We start from the raw sequence: 18,619 nt of genomic DNA, 5'->3' as shown, positions 1-18,619 counted from the left end.
TTGCGAAAAGAAAAAATAAATACCGAGCTACATTTAAAAATGAATAAACGGTTAAAAAAGATGGCGGGAAATATTTATTCCACCAACATTCATTTTATTTTTTTTATAATTTATCTCATCGCTTTATCTATATATTAATACAATAAATGTGTGGATTTATTTATTTCATTGTAGGATTTTGTGGATTTATTTATTTATTGTTTTGTTATTGTTTCGTCATCCATAAATTCTATATCATTACATGTAGCATAAATATTAAAAATCATAAAAAATCATCTGATGTGTCAAAACGGTCAAAACCTAGTGAGCTGCCTACCTAGGATAGAGCCTCGAACAGCGCCTCGCTGTGCTTTGAGACGCGCGCAGCCCTCGTTGCATCTGTCAATCAATCCTCGCAGCAGAACCAACTAAAGAAAAGAGAAAACACCACTGTCTGTATTGATTTACCGCGTATCTGAGGAAATTCACATTATCTCCACGTGTTTTGGCAGAAGTAAAGTGTGTGGCCAAAGGTTATCAGATTAGATTTTAAATTAGATATCGATTGTGTTCAGATTTGTGAACAACTGAACTCTGAGGTAAAATGTTTTATTATCCAAACGTGCTTCAGCGTCACACTGGCTGCTTCTCTACTATCTGGTATGTACTTCAGTGTAAATACGATTATGAATTGAATAAATAATAACAATAAAAATATTAGTTTATATGCCGCTTGTTTGAAAACGTAACGTTAACCTTACCACGCTGAGGTAACTTTAACAGTTAGGTTTTAGAAACTGTTAACACGTTTTTTTAGAAATTCGGTAACTTCACAAAATACGCAGTCAAACTTAAATATAAAATTTAAAAGTTAAAATAAACTTATGTACAGTTGAAAAAACATTTAGACTGAGCCATTATAATTTAAGTCAACAGGACGTTAGAACAGTGTAATATATGTCAAAACACTGAGTGAAGTTTTGTTTGTTGAAATTTGTTTGTTTTGTTTTCAGGCTGGCGGCCACAAAAGGCATCAGGATTTCTAGAAGAGAGTACCTCAAGGTCAACGTCATGCGCACTTGGTTAGAGAAATCTTGGTTTTTCCTTCAGAAAATGTATAATGCTTTTTCTTTCAGGTTATTTTGTCATAGTTTTAAAATGTTAATCAGTAAGTTGCGTTTGTGTATGTTATAGTGAGGACATTGTGGATTACGTGATGGTCCAGGTTCCTCCAGTCCATCCCAGTCTTCCCCGGCCCCGTTTCTCTCTTTACCTGTCCTCTCAGCTTCAGTATGGCGTAGTCATCGTCTACCATCGCCAGTGTGCTCTTCTGCTGGGTGAGATAGTTGTCATTGCTGTAGAAGCATTGACTACTACTGTAGATTGTCCTGTTTTGCTTAATTTTTATTTATTTATAACATTTTATTATGCTTTAAGATTTGAAGTACGCTACATATTCACAGAGGTTGTGCAATACAGGACCAACACAACAATGCAAAACATACATGCAAGCATAGCCGTCGGAAGCAAATAAAAAGTGGGTGGGTCAGTAGCGGCCAAGGCAAAATATGATAGGTGGGGAAATTGTTTAAAAAAAAAAGTATTTCATAGATGTGATTTCCTGCGTTATGGTGCGTTTGAGGCCATATCACTTTCCAAAAAGACCTCAAACCTGTCAATACCAATAGTCTAATAAAAAAAGGCTATATTCATTTAACTGCCATAGAAATCAACAGTTTCACAGATAATGATAATGAACAAGTTGCATGTTTTTTATGCTCCGTGTCCAGGCAGAAAAAATGTAGTTTACTAAACGTTTGATTGGGCCAGACAAAATTACAGAAATCACTAAATTATTTACCGTGGGTATAGAGTAGGGGTAAGACGCATTGGCATCAAGTTTTGACGCAAATCGAGCATATGTTTGAATCCGCCTTTTGCCACACTCGCTCTACTCCCTTTCCCCATCACATATCAGATCGGAAAGGTATTTATTTTCAATAAAAAAAGGAGCAAATATCAGAAAAGGGGAAATAAAGCGTTTAACATGTGTTTAAAAAATAAGTTTCTTATTAAGTTTAAGAAAGTAGTCAAGGTAAGCAGTCATGTGCTGAATTAGAGACGATAAAAGTGAGTGGGTCCAATATCATTGGTCTTAAAAAGTGGGTGGGTCTTGTCCCACCCACACACAATGGTTCCGACCCCCATGCATGCAAGTACTTTTGTTGTCAACTGGTCCAAATGAGTCTATCCGTCTTCACATGACCATGTGAGGGAAGCCTATATGGTCAGACACCACACAACATTATCTTGTATTGATCAGCTCCTTATCTCAGAGAAACCTGTTATTTCTCAGCAGAATAGATTTGACTGCTTCAGTTATTAAAATTTAAAACAGCTGCCAACACTCTTTGCATTTAGGAACAGATTAATGCTGTTGTGAGCTCTTCTGTCTTTAGTCTAACTATAAAACATATTGTCATGTATTGTGTGCGTTTAGAGATTAGCATGGAACTGATAAGCAAGGGGACAATTCAAGTAAGCTGAGATTGAAAGCATTCATCAAAATGACAGAGATTTCAGAGAATAGCAGACATAAGTATGTAAAAATGTGCAAACAGATGTACTCGCTTATACGGAAGTGTCTCAAGTTGGACAACCTGAACAGTTTCATCTATGGAGGTATTAATTTATGAGCAGGAGAAAATTAAACAGAATTCATTTGAATATCAAATGACATGTCTACTATGTAGACAAACTTCAGCTTCCATACCAGTCAAACCCAAGTCATATATAAAAACTAAGCTGCAAAAACTGGAAAGAAATCATAAGGGGTTGTGATAACAAAACAAGCACATTTACAAATCAACGCCTATTTAATATTCAGTTAAGTGTCCCACCTTTATAAACTATAAATATGCTAGTACACAGAGGTTACCTAATCATTAAAGAGGATATCTAGGTACAGTAAAAAAAAGTCTGAAAGGTACAGTAGCAAAAACTATTTATTTATATTAGGTTTTTTCTTTATTAAATTTATATTTTAATCAAGGATTAGAGAGAGAGAGAGGGTAGGGTGTAAATGGTCATTTAAATGAAATAACTAAATTAAAAACTAAATACATTTTTTACGCAGGAAACCTTGACTTACCTTATACTCTATATTGCCAAAGGTTTTGGGACACCTGCCTTTACATGCAAATTATCTTTAATGACATCCCATTCTTAATCCATAGGGTTTAAAGGTCCCGTTCTTCCCGTGTTTTTGAAGCTTTGATTATGTTTACAGTGTGCAATATAACATGAGTTCATGTTTCGCGTGTAAAAAAACCACAATATTTTTCACACAATTTACTTATCTGTCTGTATACCTCTGTTTCCTCTCTCCTAAAAACGGCCTGATGATTTCCTTGTTCTATGAAATCCCTCCTTCAGAAACACGTATCGAGTTCTGATTAGGCCAGCACTTCCCGTGTTGTGATTGGACAGCAGCTTAGCGCACTTTGCCCGGAAAGGTCCCGCCTCTTACCATAACGTGTAGATACGCGCGCTCAATGTTATTGCAAAAATGTCTATATTGCCTTATCAATTTGAGCCGGAATCAGACCCGGAGAATATCGAAGAGGATCGATTACAACCTGCTCAGGAAAGACTTTTGCTGGATGTTTCAGAATGGTAAGCTGTCTATTCAGTAGTTTAAACTGATCATTACAAACACCAACAATCGAATTACTACACTTTTATATGCTAAGTTTTTCGGATTAGTTTCAATTACCATCTAACGTTAGTTAACAAAGCTAAATAGTGTTGCACTTTGTGTCAGGAGTTACATAAACTGTTAAACGGACCGAGTTAAATAATAAAATACACTTACCGGTTGTGGTCCATAACAACGCCTTCTCCAGACAAAGAGGGAACTGCGTCATCTTTTAAGAATAATCTTTCTGCGAATCCGGCATTAAACTGACTGAGATTGAGGAAGCAGACCTCAGCAAAATGTGCTCCACATAGTTTTAAATTGTGATTATAATTTTCCGCTGAGTTAACCATAAACTGTAGCCATTGATCTCTACGTACAGCGTCCGTGGGAAGGCCAAACAAAGGTGATTTGACTTCGGGATGAAAATAACAACGTTTCAATGGCATTGCGACAAACACACTCTACAAAAACAACGCTTTTCTCGACCTGCGAGAGCAAAAGGACAACGCCCCCGAATTTGCGTGTTCTTGTGGGCGGAGGGTTCGTCAACAAACGGTTTTAGTTGCGTCATTAAAGCAGGAAGTGCAGAGGTGTAGTCCAACCCGGATGTTCGCTGTAGGCTTTGAAAGGGAACTTCTGTTAAATAAAATATCTCGCTTGGCATTGAACTTTGAGCTTTATAATTTTACAGGTATTATTTATGCTCTAACAGCAACATTACACACTAACTAAAGTTTGAAAGATGGAATCGCAAAGAATGGGACCTTTAATATGCAGTTGGCCCACCCTTTGTGAGTAAAACACTCGCATATGCGAGTAAATCGTCACTCTGGGCGACAAAATAATAACTATCATTAGCTATTGGCTAATAAATGTTTTTTATGATTTTACTTGCCAGTGTGTGTTAGAGGCTAAAAATAAGTTTTGCATTGATTTGTTTTGCAAAATACGTTTTTCATTCGCTGAACACTCAGAGAACAGGTCTTTGAAGGTCAGAATTCTAGTTGATAGACAGGTGTTAATAAATAAATAAGTAATTATTTGCAACTGTATCATACAAATAAATAGTTAAAAAATCATATATTGTGATTTCTGGATTTTGTTTTTTGATTATGTCTCTCACAATGGACATGCACCGACGATGACAATTTCAGACCCCTCCATGATTTCCAAGTGGGAGAACTTGCAAAATAGCAGGGTGTTAAAATACTTATTATACTTATTAAATTATAATTTCACCAACAGTAATTCTGGATTGCCTCCACCAAACAGTAAATATGAGCTAAGTAAATAAGAACACTGAGCGCCAATGCGCCCGGGTGAACCACTAGTGTTTCTTCTGGCTGCGTATCTTTTACCGTCTATGGTATCTGCCACTGCAACAGTTCTCCCTGAGACCAGAGTTTGGTGCTGCGCCTTCCCGTCTTACTGGCAAAGTTCTGGTAAGATCACTGGAGGAGGTTAGGTTATTGTTGGTTTATTATGTTATACAGGGTTTTTCCCGCATAGAGAATTACAAAACGGCCGCGTCCGTCTGTCGACAAAACTCAGACAGGCAGACAATTGCTCAAATTCGGCCTGTCGTGATAATTAAATAATAAGAAATATTTACCTCTCTCTTTTTTGACCATACATGTTTCATCCCTGACTCCTGAGAACAGGTCTCCACTGCTCTAGAGTCCAGTGGTGGCATACTTAACACCACTGCATCCAACGCTTTGCATTGCACTTGGTGATATAAGGCTTGGATGCAGCTGCTCGGCCATGGAAACTCATTCTATGAAGATCTCTACGCACGGTTCTGGAGCTAATTTGAAGGACACACACAGTTTGGAGGTCTGTGGTGGTTGACTCTGGAGAAAGTTGACGACTTCAGTGCACTGTGCACCTCAGCATGCGCTGACCCCACTCTCTTATTTTACATGGTCTACCTCTTCATGGCTGAGTTGCTGTTGGTCCCAAATGCTTCCACTAACATTATAACACCACTAACAGTTGGAATATTTAGTAGTGAGGAAATGTCATGAATAGACTTATTGCACAGGTGGCAACCTTATCATGGTGCTATGCTTGAATTCAGCTTGAATTGAGCTCTGAGAGCATCTAGGTGCTTGATTTTATACACCTTTGGCCATGGAAAGTGATTGAAGCACCGTAATTCAATGATTTGGAGGGGTGTCCCAATACTTTTGGCAATATAGTGTAGCTAGAAATTCATTAAATGCCACAAAAATGGAGAGTATAGTGAATGCATTTTCCTTTTCTAACAAATGAATGCAGGCATAGTATTCTATTACATTGTCCACAAAAGTGTTGTTATTATATTGAAATCAAGTGAATTGTTTTCTGTTTGATTTCCCCACAGAGGAGGTCCAGCAGACCATTGAGCGCTTGCTTCGCTCAAAGAGAAACTTAAACATTGACATGCCGGACACTGATAGGTCAGATTCAGGGTTGTCACTGTCATGTTGTGTCACTAATGTAATTCATTCTGACACAGACGTTCATATTGTCCTTTATACACCCGTGACAGCTGTTTATATCACTACCGTTGCTGTTCTGGGATTGTGTTTCCTTCTAGGTTGGTGCTGAATGTCCCTGACTCTCTGTTCCAGCTAGAAGAGGCAGAATGGGCACTGGAACCATTTTTTGGAGTGATGGGGGTTGATTGTAAGCTGCCTAGTCCTTACTTGCCATTTCAGGTGATGAACTGAAGCATATACATATGGTTTGCATGAATTATGCATTGGAGCCATATCTAGAGACCATAATATCATAGAGACTTGCATCCACTAGCAACCTGCAAAAAACCTCCCTTCCAACCTCAATGCCATTGATCTAACACTTTAGATCATAAAAGTGAATTTAACACAAACACATTACTCATCTCGACCTTTTCTAAGCAGTCCAGCCATGAATTTGTTTTTTTATTGTCACAGCAATTTATGGAGGCCTCACCTTCTCTGGTGGTCAGAAAGGAAATTAAATTACCTAAAGGTGAGATTTTGAAATATCGCAAGAACTGTTGTGGGTCAAATAATTGATATTTACGGTTTTCACCTAATCTTTCCCTCTTTCCTTTTTAAGACCTCAATGCTTCTCCTGATTCAATCACCATCAAAGATGTAGAGCCGGTGCCTGTGCTTGCAGTGGAGGTAATTTTCACTGTACTCACTCCTCCATACTGCCAATGTAAAACACACAGAGATCTATATTTGAGTTTGTGTCCGCAGCCTTTGCTTACACCAAATGCATGACGGCACTTCTGAACCATTTGCCCCCACAAAATTCATACAGCTCTTTGTGAAGTTTTAGATGAAAACAGATCATCTACCCACATGAAGCTTAGTCACAAACAACACCAGATGATATTATTCATTCCTTTTTATCTGTGTTTAGTGTACCACTCACTTCATATGCTGTATAGCAATCTCATGTTTCTGATCATATTCCAGTTTGGTGGGGCAGAGTTACCTGAAGCCACAGCTCAGGAGATTGACATGCTCATGGAACAGCAAGATCAGTTCCATATTGGTGGTGAGATCGACAGATAAATGGATGTACTGATAGATTGACGCATATAAATATTGACCACATTGATCTTTTTTTAAAATTTGACTATATATATATATATATATATATATATATATATATATATATATATATATACATACAGCGATCAGGCATAACATTATGACCACCGATAGGAGACATTTTGTCCTCAAATTTGATGTGTTAGAGTGAGGAAAAAGGATTTTGACAAGGGTCAAATTGTGATGGCTAGACGACTGCAGCTCTTGTGGGGTGTTCCCAGTCTCCAGTGGTCAGTATCTATCAAAAGTGCTACAAGGAAGGAACTGGTAAACCAGTGACAGGGTCATGGGCGGCCAAAGCTCACTGATGCACATGGAGCATGAAGGCTGGACCATGTGGTTCAATCAAACAAACAAGCTACTGGAGCTCAACTTGCTCAAGAAGTTAAGGCTGTTTCTGATAGAAAAGTGTCAGAATACACAGTGCATCGCAGTTTGTTGCGTATTTTACTTTGACACATACCACCTGCCTAAGTATTGTTGCAGACCATGTACACCCTTTCATGGAAACGGTATTTCCTGGTGGCTGTGGCCTCTTTCAGCAGGATAATACGCCCTGCCACAGCAAAAATGGTTCAGGAATGGTTTAAGGAGCACAACAATGAGTTGGAGGTGTTGACTTGGCCTCCAAATTCCCCAGATCTCAATCCAATCAGCATCTGTGGGATGTGCTGAACAAACAAGTTTGCCACCTCGCAGCTTACAGGACTTAAAGGAACTGCTGCTAACATATTGGTGCCAGACACCACAGCACACCTTCAGGGGTCTAGTGGGGTTCATTCCTTTGATGGGTCAGAGCTGTTTAGTCAGCAAAAGGGGGACCAAAACAATATTAGGAAGGTGGTCATAATGTTATACCTGATCGGTGTTTTTGATTATGTAATACCAATATACATTGCAACATATACTTACATAATAGTTTAGTTATTTCTTATATATTTTTAAATCTAAATTAATGTACAGGATATAGACCAAAATATATATATTTTTATATGCCATTTGGGACAGGGCCTATCATTGAAAAGTTTGGGGTCTGTAATATTTTGTTTTTTTTAAAAGAAGTCTCTTAGGCTTACCATGGATGCATATTTGAAAAATACAGTAAAACAATATTATTATGAAATATTATAACCTTTTAAAATAACTGTTTTCCATTTTAATATTTTTGAATTTTTTATTTATTCCTGTGATGGCCAAGCTGAATTTTCAGCACCATTACTCCAGTTGTGCTGCTTAATCTTTATGATCAATTTAATGCATCCTTGCAAAATAAAAGTAATAATTTCTTTAAAAAATCCTTACCCCTAAACTTGTGAACCGTAGTGTATTAGAAATATATTGGTTCTGCAGATTTCCCTCAAAACAAAGCAGCAACAAACACGTTTTTATAAACATAAGAGTCTAAAGTCATATGTTTTCATCTACACTCCCTCAGATGAGGAAGAAAAGGAGAGAGAGAGGGCGACAGAGGGGGAGAAATCAGGATATATGGATCCTGCTATGGTCTCAATAGAACAGTGAGTAACATGATGAAATGAAGGACATAAAGATGAGTAGGTTAAGAAGGAAATACTGCTGTTGATTCAAATTTGGTTAGTCACACAGCACCCAATTCGGGTGTGTTTGCCAAATCCAATTTTCTAGGACTGACTGTCTGCACTAAAATTTAGCCTGCTTCTTTAGACAATGTGGTCAATATCTGGTATTTCTAAGTAATGGTAATGACTTAAGCTTCAGCACAATGCCAGTGTGCTTTGTCATTGTGGACATTTCGCATCTCTTCATGTCTATCATGACATTTCGATGCAGTTAAGAGGCACAACATAAGCTTAGAGGCATTACTGTAGTTTACAGATGAATGCATAAATTGTGTCTGAAACCATGCACTCTTTCACGATATAGTGAATGCCAAATAGTTCATTATATAAGAAAAAAGTGAGCAAACGAGTGAATTTGGAGTATTTTGTATGACATGTTGCACCAGGGGCAGATTACACATAGGCTAACCTAGGCTGCAGCCTATTTAAGAACATGACTGACTATTTAATCTGAATATGCCCAATGCCACTGGATCAGTGCACTGTGAGTCACAGCCTTATTCAATGCCCATTGTTGCCTGTAAATTGACAATGTTCAACACAGTTGGTTCAGAGTCTGTCAATGCTTCGACAATGTAAAGATTTTACAGTGCGAATAAAGCTACTTAAATCCGAATCGGTCAACCACTGATCGATTGTTTCAGACAGGAGTGACCAGACAACAGACTAGATCTTGCACTGTGTCGATATTCAGATTATTTTATATGTAGCTAGTATGAGTAACAAAATGCTTTCTCTGTGTTTCATAACTGCATTAATAATGCTAAAACTGACACTTCAAATTAACTTAACAAATGAACTAAATAAACAATCTCAAGTTTGACAAAAGTAGTAAATATAGGCTATATCCAAATGCAAAACCTAATAGAATTAAATTATTACGTCTGAAATTAATGTACGCAGCCATGTTTATAGATTTATATAGAGCTATACAGCCATCTAACGGTTACACTTCGGTATTACAGATGATAAATGTTTCACAATTTTTAGGTAAATATTAGCACCGTAAAACAGAGTCCTGCACAGTTTCGTCTACCCGCATGTACCCGACGGGTCGACCTGCAAATTTTGCTGAAGCGGGTGAAAAACATCCAACTGTGTTGGATTTGCGGGTCGGGTCGGACAAGGAGGAAACATGGGTCTAACATGGGTTTAAAACAGTCACGTGCGAATGTAAAAATATATGCATATTTTTAGGAACACATCTACAAAAATATGTCTTGCCTGTATTTTAAGTTAATAAAATAATTTCAAAACAATATCAGGTTATTTGTGCTCGCGCCGCCGCGCGCCCTCCCAGGATTCTATCACTTTCAAAAAATCACACAAGGCTTCAAGGGGGTTGCACACCGGAGGGAAAGCTCAGCGCCGGATGCGCACATTATATGCCTACGCGCAAGCTCAGTTTTGAATCCAATTCTGACAGAAGAACTGCACGATGTGTACATCTTGTAGCACTGGGTGAAATCAGTACATTTGCTCTCTGTGGCGTGGCAGGATTTTGAACAACTTCCTGAGTTGCCACGGACAGGTGGCAAATGCTGCCGCCGGTGTGCGTACACTCATTGAAAAGAACGTGTCCGCATTTTAAAGACGTGGCGCGGTGCTGTAATTACTTTTGTATGACCTGCCAATAAATGTGTAGGCCTATATAATGTTATATGCTAAATGATTTTATTTTGGGTGCGGGGTCGGGTGTCGATTCTATTTTAAGCGAGTCGGGAGGGTGCGGATTTTAATTAGTGCTCCATGTCGGAAAACGGGTCAGATTAACAAAATCGGACCCGTGCAGGACTCTGCTGTAAAATCCCCTTATATAGCCAGTACTTATTTCTGTTATCCTCTATCAAAAAATAGAGATTGAATCACCTTGCTCGAATAGCCATTAGCCAATTTTGATATTTATCACTAATATGCATGTTGATTATTACTGATATAACATACGAGTTGTGCCTATATTTTTGGGTTGCTGTGCGTTTGCAGACATCCCACTTTGCAAAAACACATTTCCGCGAGATGGCAGAATACCCTTCCTAATAAAAAAATATATTATAGGCTATTGTTATATTCATTTGCGTAAGCCGCCTGATATGAGTTTGTTCATTCAATAGCATTTGTGCGCTGATTGAAAGTGAAGAAGTTGAGGAAGTGGTTGAGTGAAGTAGTTGAGTGTGACGAAAAAAGAGCAGAGCACCTCCACTAAATCTGAAATTTGCAAATGAAAAAAATCTAAATTGCAAATTTGAAATGCGTCGGATCACCGAAACGCATCTTAATACTTAATATTGCATATAATTTGGGGGGTGGAGCCTAGGGGCCTAGGTAGACCTTAATCTGCTCCTGATTTGCACCCTAAATTACGTTAAATCCAATCTTTTCAGGCTGAAATTAAACCACATGTGAATGTGGTTTCCATTGTGCTTCATCGAAAATATATTAACATGTGTTTTAATGTTTTTCTTTCACCAAGAATCAGTTTGTGTGAACAAAGCTTTTGTTTTTTATGTGTAGTTCATAAATCTGACATGTGGGACAAATAAAGAGCGGTCAGACAGACTCTTGGTTTGGTTGAGACCCAACAAAACATCAGTTAAGACCGTCAATGACAGTTGTTGGGCCAAATGTCCTTGACCTAGATAAAAAAAAATAAAGAATCCCTTGACTGCACAGTTTAATGTTTGCTTGAACTGGCCGCATCACTGAATGCCTGTTTGCAGACTGAAGAACAGTGAGTTCATCGTAAATGAGGGGAATGGCCGTCTTACCGAGGTCATCTTAGATAGGGTCGCTCTGGAAATGACCCCTCCCCCCATCACCATGCCACCTACCACAGAGGCCAGTGAGCGAGACGTCGAGATGGAGCGCTCCAGTGAGGTTTGTGTGTGTAGCCATGAACAACCTTGCCCATTATGCTCTAACATTACATAATCCATATGTGCTCTGAAGCGTGAATGCCTTTGTAGCAAAGGCATTTACATAGGCCTGAGTCCACAACAATGTGTTTAAAAATCTCTCACTCTTTCATTTTCACTCTGTGTTTGTCCCTCTTTCTCAGACACAGCAATCTGTGCCTCCAAAGAGGCGAGGTCGCAAACGGCATCTGATCTTCGCCGACCAAAACACACAGATTACCCAGGATGCAATGCGGCAACAAATCAACAACCCTCTGATTGAAACCCAATCTCTGGTGGGAGCTCAGTGATTGATATCTAATCTAATCAGTAGTGGTAGATATCTGTAGGCACCTCATGATTTAATTTGATGTCGTTTGAGGGAGCCGTGGTGTAATTACAAAAACGATTCTTGAGGCATCTCAATTTTTCAGTAACAGCATATGGGAAATCTTTAAAGAGTTAAAGTGGCACTCTGGCTTCCTTATAAAAGCCTTACTAAAACATGCTTTAACTGCTGCAACTTTTGATAATATTTTATAAAATTATTTTTAAAGGCTGTGGTTTGACTGTTGAACTTTAAAGAAATAAAATCAGTTAAATAATGAAATAAAATAACAAATATTAATTTTTTGCTAACTAATTCAATAAATTCCAAAATAATTGTAATAAATTATTTAATAAATGCATAAAAAAATTATAAATCATAATTATATAATATTTAATTATTTTAATCATACACTAACCTTCAAAAGTTTGAATTTGGTTAGATAATATATATATATATTTCTGAAGTCTCTTGCTCACCAACGCTGCATTCATTTGAACAAAAATACATTGAACGCAGTAATATTGTGACTATAATACTATTATAATTGTTTTCTTTTTTTAAATATATTTCAAAATGTATTTTATTCCCGTGATGCAAAGCTGAATTTTCAGCAGCCATAACTCAGTCAGATGATCTTTCAGAAATCATAATCTAATATGCTATTTCTGAATATGATCAATATTGAAAACAGTTGTGCTGCTTAATATTTGTATTTCATTCTTACTGAATAAAACTATTAATTAAAAAAAAAATCGTAGAGATTTTTAAACCCTAAACTCTCAAACGATAGTGAATGTAATATTTTAATCATATTTAATATTTAAAAATGTTGATACATCTTTTGAAAAATAAAATTGCAATGCATCTACTTTGGTGTTGAATATTTTTTTCCAACCCTGTTAATCAGAAAATATTTGCTTATGTGAATCTCTTTCTGTCCATTTGTCTCCATCTTTCTTTCTCTTTTTTCTTAGCCTGATGTACTCCAAAGTATTCTTGCCTCTCGGAAGGCATCGGCAGCAGTTCTGCTCAGCACACCGTGTAACAGTACGTTGTAACACACAGTGGCCTGGCACCTCATAAATTATATTCTAGCTCATATATAAACTTTTTTTTAGTATAATTGTGGATTAAGTCTATATCTGCAGCTCTAGAAAACTCTTCTTTTTTTATTCCAACACTTATACAGCACAAATATTTATCAACTAAACAGGGAAACTACTGCATCAGCTCCTTTAACTCACACTGAACAGTTTAATAGATCTTAATAATGAAACCATTGAACCATCAAAAGGCTCAGCAGTTTTATCAGGAGTCACCCTTAAGGCCCGCTCACATCAAGGACGATAACTATAGAGATAAAAATATGGTCCACACCAAGAATGGACTGATAACGGCACAGAGAAACAAAATCTTTTTTTTTTTCTAGCTGATGAGCGATAAAGCGACAACCCCAGCACACGCTTTGAATAAACAGCAATATTGTGCGTTGGGGTGGACACTAATATAATTATAGTTATCGAACAGGTCTTTAGCCTAACACACTTCACTGTTACAACGTTTGACATGCCTCCGGTCCTTGCATTGCAGTGCTCATCCACCCTGACCTCCAGAAGCTATGGAAATGCAGCAGCGTTTCTTCCACCCTCCCCCGTCCCTCCAGGAAACGGCGGGCGCAGGAAGAGGGTGGGCTGTCGGAGATGGAGAAAGAAAGAGCAATGGAGAGGAGTCGGGAGTCTAGCAGAGAGGTGAAAAAGTCTTAGGTTGCTTATCTGGTCATGTCAAAATCAGAGACTTGATTTATTAGTCTTTCAGAGTTCAAGGTTATTATCAGGCGCACACATTTTACAAGCATGCACACTATTGATGTTTAAAGGGTTAGTTCAAACTAAAATTAAAATCTCATCTTTTACTCATGTGATAAATGATAAATCTACTCAGAGTGACATGATGGTGTGTAAATGATGACAGACCCTTTATTTTTGGGTGAACTATCCTTTTAAACACAGCTTGAAATGGAATTTGCAAACGACTTTACAGAGTTAGAATATTTATTCAGAAAAATAGAGTGTGGCTTGTTTCCCGCTAGGAATTGATAGGATCTAGGGCCCTTTATGCACTAAGTATTAAGGTTTTAAGTTGCATTTTGGACACAAATGGACGATGCTAATTACAAGTGTAAACGGGGTCTAAAACGTATTGAGCTTCTCCACTTTCAAACACTTATAAAGTGTATATAACATATATATTACTAGTGTATATAGTAGTTGAAAACGCATTTGACCAGATTATTTTCATTCTTTAAACACTCATGTGGTCAAATACATTAGAATACACAAAATACCGCCTACTGTAGACCTACTGAACTAATGCGTAAGCATTTTGGTAAGCGCGCTTGCCAGATGGAATTTAAACATTGTCGGCTGAAGAACCAAGCTTGATGAGGAAGAACGAAAATGTACCAAGCACAGTGTTCTCACAGTGTTCAGTGTGGTTTTGCAGCTATCAGAGTAGAAAACAGGGTAACCTATAGACTGTAAAAAAGATGGACGACACCCCTTCACTATCTTCTATTGGAGAAGATATTGGTGAAGTCTCCAACGTCCGAATATGGCGCTGAAATCTTGTGTTGATTTGGAACCTGAGTATGCGCAGTAGAGAGTCGGAAGTAGAGCCTCGATATCGATACTGGGATACTGGGACCAACCACCTGGGTGCGATCGAGACTCTCTGGCTTCACTTTACAGGACTTGTGCAGTAAACGGTAATATCAGGCGTTCCATTCAGCTCAATGCCAAACCTCGCAGCAGACTGACAGTTAGATGGGATTGTTCTCAAATGTCAGTGACGTCTTTAGAGATGTGCTCTAGTAGTGTACTTCAAATCTTAAAAAATATTTTTTTTTTTAAGTATGCATAAAGACAGAACACTGTCATGACTTTCATGTTTGTTAACACCCGGAAATACACTTAAGTTAATTTTTTATCTTAAAGTAAAGTAAGTTATCTTAAAGTATGAAACTATATTTAAGTTGAAATGTTGTTTTAATAATCTTTTGTCATGCTTTGAAGAAGTACATAAAAACATTAATATATTTTAAATATACAAAATTGCAACTGCATCTAAACAAAAATGTAATTTCTAATATATTTACAGGCCCTGCAAATAAAAATCCCCCCACTCCCAATACTACTATATTCATTTGGGTAAATAACCTTACAAAAATTAGTTCATTTAATAGTATTTGTCCGCTGAAAGTGATGTAATTGTGTGACAAAAAAAAGAGGCGAGGTTCTCCACAAAATCAGAACGTAACTGGTCAATGAAGACACATTTGAATAATACCGGTAATGGTAATATCTTGGCTGAGTGGTTCACCAAAAGCTCATCTTAAAGGGATAGTTCACCCATAAAGTCATTATTTACTGGCCCTCAAGTTGTTTCTAACCTGTAAACGTTTCTTTGTTCTGCTGAACACAAAGGAAGATATTTTGAAGAAGGTTGCAAAAAGTATTTACTAAAAAGAGGCCAACAATTATGACCAACGTGTTTTGGAGAAAAGCGTTGATTTCATTATGTGATTTACACTTTTTAAATGTGTGCCCCAGAATGGTTCAGTTTCCCACATTCTTCAAGATTTTTCTTTTGTGTTTAACACAAAGAAATGTATACAGCTTTGGAACAACCTGAAGGCGAGTAAATTATCAAGGAATTTCATTTTTGGGTGAACTATCCCTTTAAAGGGTTACTTCAGCGATTAGCATATGGCTTTGTATCAGTAGAAACCCTGCAGTATATTCGAATGTTCGTGAAGTGAGTGTTTTAACTTCTCAAATTTATTAATATTAAAAGTAAAGCGTCCAAAGCATGAATTGAAAACGTGCCAGACTGAACACGCGCTGAGAACTACTGCCGCGAGCGCGGACGCATTTACCTCAGCTCTCATCATGAGAGCTCTTACCTCAGCTCATTCACGATGAGTATAATCTTACTCCTGCTGCATTTGTGACACTCCCTCAGCGGCTAAATCACAATATATTGAACACACACCTTCAGTTTTTAATTGTAGTGTCTGTTCTCTAACTGAACTGATTTTATGAAGATGAACGCGGTGGTGGGAAAGTGATCAGTGATTCAGTAATCTAGTAGCGGTGGCTTTGGGAATGGCCTCACAGGGCAGCGAAGCATTCTGGGAATTGTTGTCTTTCATCCCCATGAGAAAAAAAATACATTTTCTGTTTTTTTCTCAGTCTATAAAGCACTAAATTCAAAAATAATTTCACATTTCTACTACATTAATGACCCAGTTTAAATACAGATTCATCTTACCAGCGCTGAAGTACCTCTTTAATACCAGGTGGAAAAAGGCTTTCTCTCTTGCTCGCTTGATTTTCAAAATATTGTAAATAGTTTGAAGGCGTCAAAGAGCCGCTATCAGTATGTAGGAGACTCCCGGACCTTCCGGGAAGGAAGGTTTCCATGTTTATCATAAATTCTTATCAGTACATTCAACAGTACCATATTTCAAAGTAGACGTATTTATAAAATTACACATGGTTATATTACATATTTAAGTCCTACTTATATAGGTTAAAAAAGTATATCTGAAGATCAGCTAACTGCATTTATTACTTTAACTGACTCACTTCCCTTTCTGTGTTTTTTGTGAATATTTAGGTGGTCAGGGGGTCTAGTGAAGCTGCACTGCTTCTGTCCGAGATCTCAGGTAACGACCAAATGCTCTCCTTTTCGTAATAAAATCAATGAGATATCAGTGTAAAGTGTTTTTTTTTTTCAGGATGTATAAGACATTCCAAGTACTTTTTGCTTTACTTTAGCCTCTATGCTCAAAATGTCAATCAAACTACAGTAAGGTACCAAATATAGGTACAAAGTAAAATTAAATATGATATAAATCATGATAAATGTTTTTTTGAAAATGTTAAAAGGCAGAATGTTTTCTGAGAGGTTTGTGTTTCGGAGAAGGATTAGCGTTGGTGGAGAGAATACACAGTTTGTACAGTATAAAAATCATTATGGACAGACATGAAAATCCAGAATGTGTGTGTGTGTTTCTCCAGCTGGTTCAGACGTACTGCTGGATGTGTCTAAAGGAGACAAGTCTCAAAGTGACCTCATCACTCCCACCAACAGATGGTGAGAAATTGCAAAAGGAAAAACAAAAATAGAGACAGTTATTAAACACTAAATGTCAGAACATGCATCATATTCAGGACTGCAGTTTTACGTCATGCGGTCTTACTGGCACGTGCACACGTTGTTGGTGCAAGTCAGCGTGAAAACCTGTGAAATAAACATTTTGTTCGTAGGTCTCCTATAGAAGAGGCTCCTGTTTCTATGGAGGTGATATTAGAGGAGCATGTCGAGCTGCCACAGGGACAGACGGAGCCTGATATGAGTGACGTCACCACCGCTGACCTGCTTAGGTTCATTGAAGCACTTAGTAGCTGAACATGTCTTCGTGTGTGTATATCGTCTGGTGTCTTCCAGAAGCCCATCAGATGTTTTTCAGTTGTTCTTTCTGTCCTACAGACTGATCATTGGCTTCATCAATCGCTTTGAGAAGGTCTCCTTTCACTCGCTGCTGCCTCCAGAGGCCGAGCGCAGCACTACAGCTCATCTGTTCTACAAAATACTGGGTAGGACGTGATGACATGGTGTTGGTGTTTATTTTTTACTGTCTCAGTTTGTATGTGACATGTGATCTGTTTGTTCTACAGAGCTGCTCGGTGGTCTGAAGTTAAGTGTATGTCAGACTGAACCATTTGGAGCCATCACCATTAGCATGAACCGTTGAGCATACACACCCAAGTACATTCATACACTGTTAGGTTGTTTCGCGCACAGACAATGTTATGTTGAATTATATAAAGTCAGTTCAGAGGCCAGTTGAAATGCCCAGATTGTTGTCTTGTATTCATAACAAAGAGAAGTACAGAAATACTTGTACATAATATTTGATGATTATGAATAATTAGTTACTGTAATTATTTTAATGTAAATGATCTAGCATAACAGTTGCATGGTCTTAGAGCTACGAAGAGTGTTCTTTTTTAAATTAAGTTTATATTATAATATTTTTTGTGGATTTATATGATGTTTTGAACTTTTTATGTATGAAGTTGAATGTTTTCATGTTTTAATATATATATATACGAATATGAACTTGTATAACTTTTTATCTTTTTAATCACTTATGAAATGGTTTTTAGCTGTTCTTTAGTTATGGAAGAAATATGTTGAATAATTTTAACAGAATTTGTCTGTGCCGTTTCAATATAATAAATGTATCCAAAAGTGAATAAAATTATTGTTTGAATATTTGCTGTGAAAAAAAAGCATTTGTTGTCAGCTGTCAAGTTATGTTCTACATTGATTCATCTGTCACATAAATTATTGTTCTTACAGGCCCATTAATATAGTTGCCACCTTGGCTTTATTTATAGTGCTTTAACTAATACAGATTTGTTTCAAAGCAGCTTCATATTAATAACCAAAATAATAAT

General features: G+C 37.4%; 1 protein-coding gene across 1 annotated transcript; it reads left to right on the top strand.

Moving 5' to 3' along the window:
• Positions 1–357: 357 nt before the first annotated feature.
• Positions 358–18,390, top strand: rec8b (REC8 meiotic recombination protein b). The gene is made up of 18 exons (XM_067434984.1): positions 358–639; positions 993–1,061; positions 1,174–1,316; positions 6,045–6,120; positions 6,261–6,381; positions 6,619–6,676; positions 6,767–6,834; positions 7,135–7,216; positions 8,708–8,789; positions 11,588–11,744; positions 11,926–12,057; positions 13,067–13,139; positions 13,683–13,840; positions 16,770–16,818; positions 17,174–17,249; positions 17,423–17,539; positions 17,646–17,752; positions 17,834–18,390. The coding sequence occupies exons 1-18, from the start codon at positions 584–586 to the stop codon at positions 17,908–17,910; spliced, it is 1,701 nt and encodes a 566-aa protein (XP_067291085.1). The 5' UTR covers positions 358–583; the 3' UTR covers positions 17,911–18,390.
• The last annotated feature ends 229 nt before the right edge of the window (positions 18,391–18,619 follow it).

The sequence above is a fragment of the Pseudorasbora parva genome, chromosome 24 (genome assembly GCF_024679245.1).
Source record: "Pseudorasbora parva isolate DD20220531a chromosome 24, ASM2467924v1, whole genome shotgun sequence".
Classification (NCBI taxonomy): Eukaryota; Metazoa; Chordata; class Actinopteri; order Cypriniformes; family Gobionidae; genus Pseudorasbora; species Pseudorasbora parva.
This window is presented reverse-complemented; position numbering and strand designations above follow the sequence as displayed.

Bases quoted from the DNA above. Each gene is read 5' to 3' on its own strand.
- rec8b (XM_067434984.1), top strand. From the start codon at position 584: ATGTTTTATTATCCAAACGTGCTTCAGCGTCACACTGGCTGCTTCTCT. The intron at 17,250-17,422 runs GTGAGAAATTGC...TTTTGTTCGTAG, and splicing joins ATCACTCCCACCAACAGATG to GTCTCCTATAGAAGAGGCTC. The intron at 17,540-17,645 runs GTTCATTGAAGC...TCTGTCCTACAG, and splicing joins ACCACCGCTGACCTGCTTAG to ACTGATCATTGGCTTCATCA.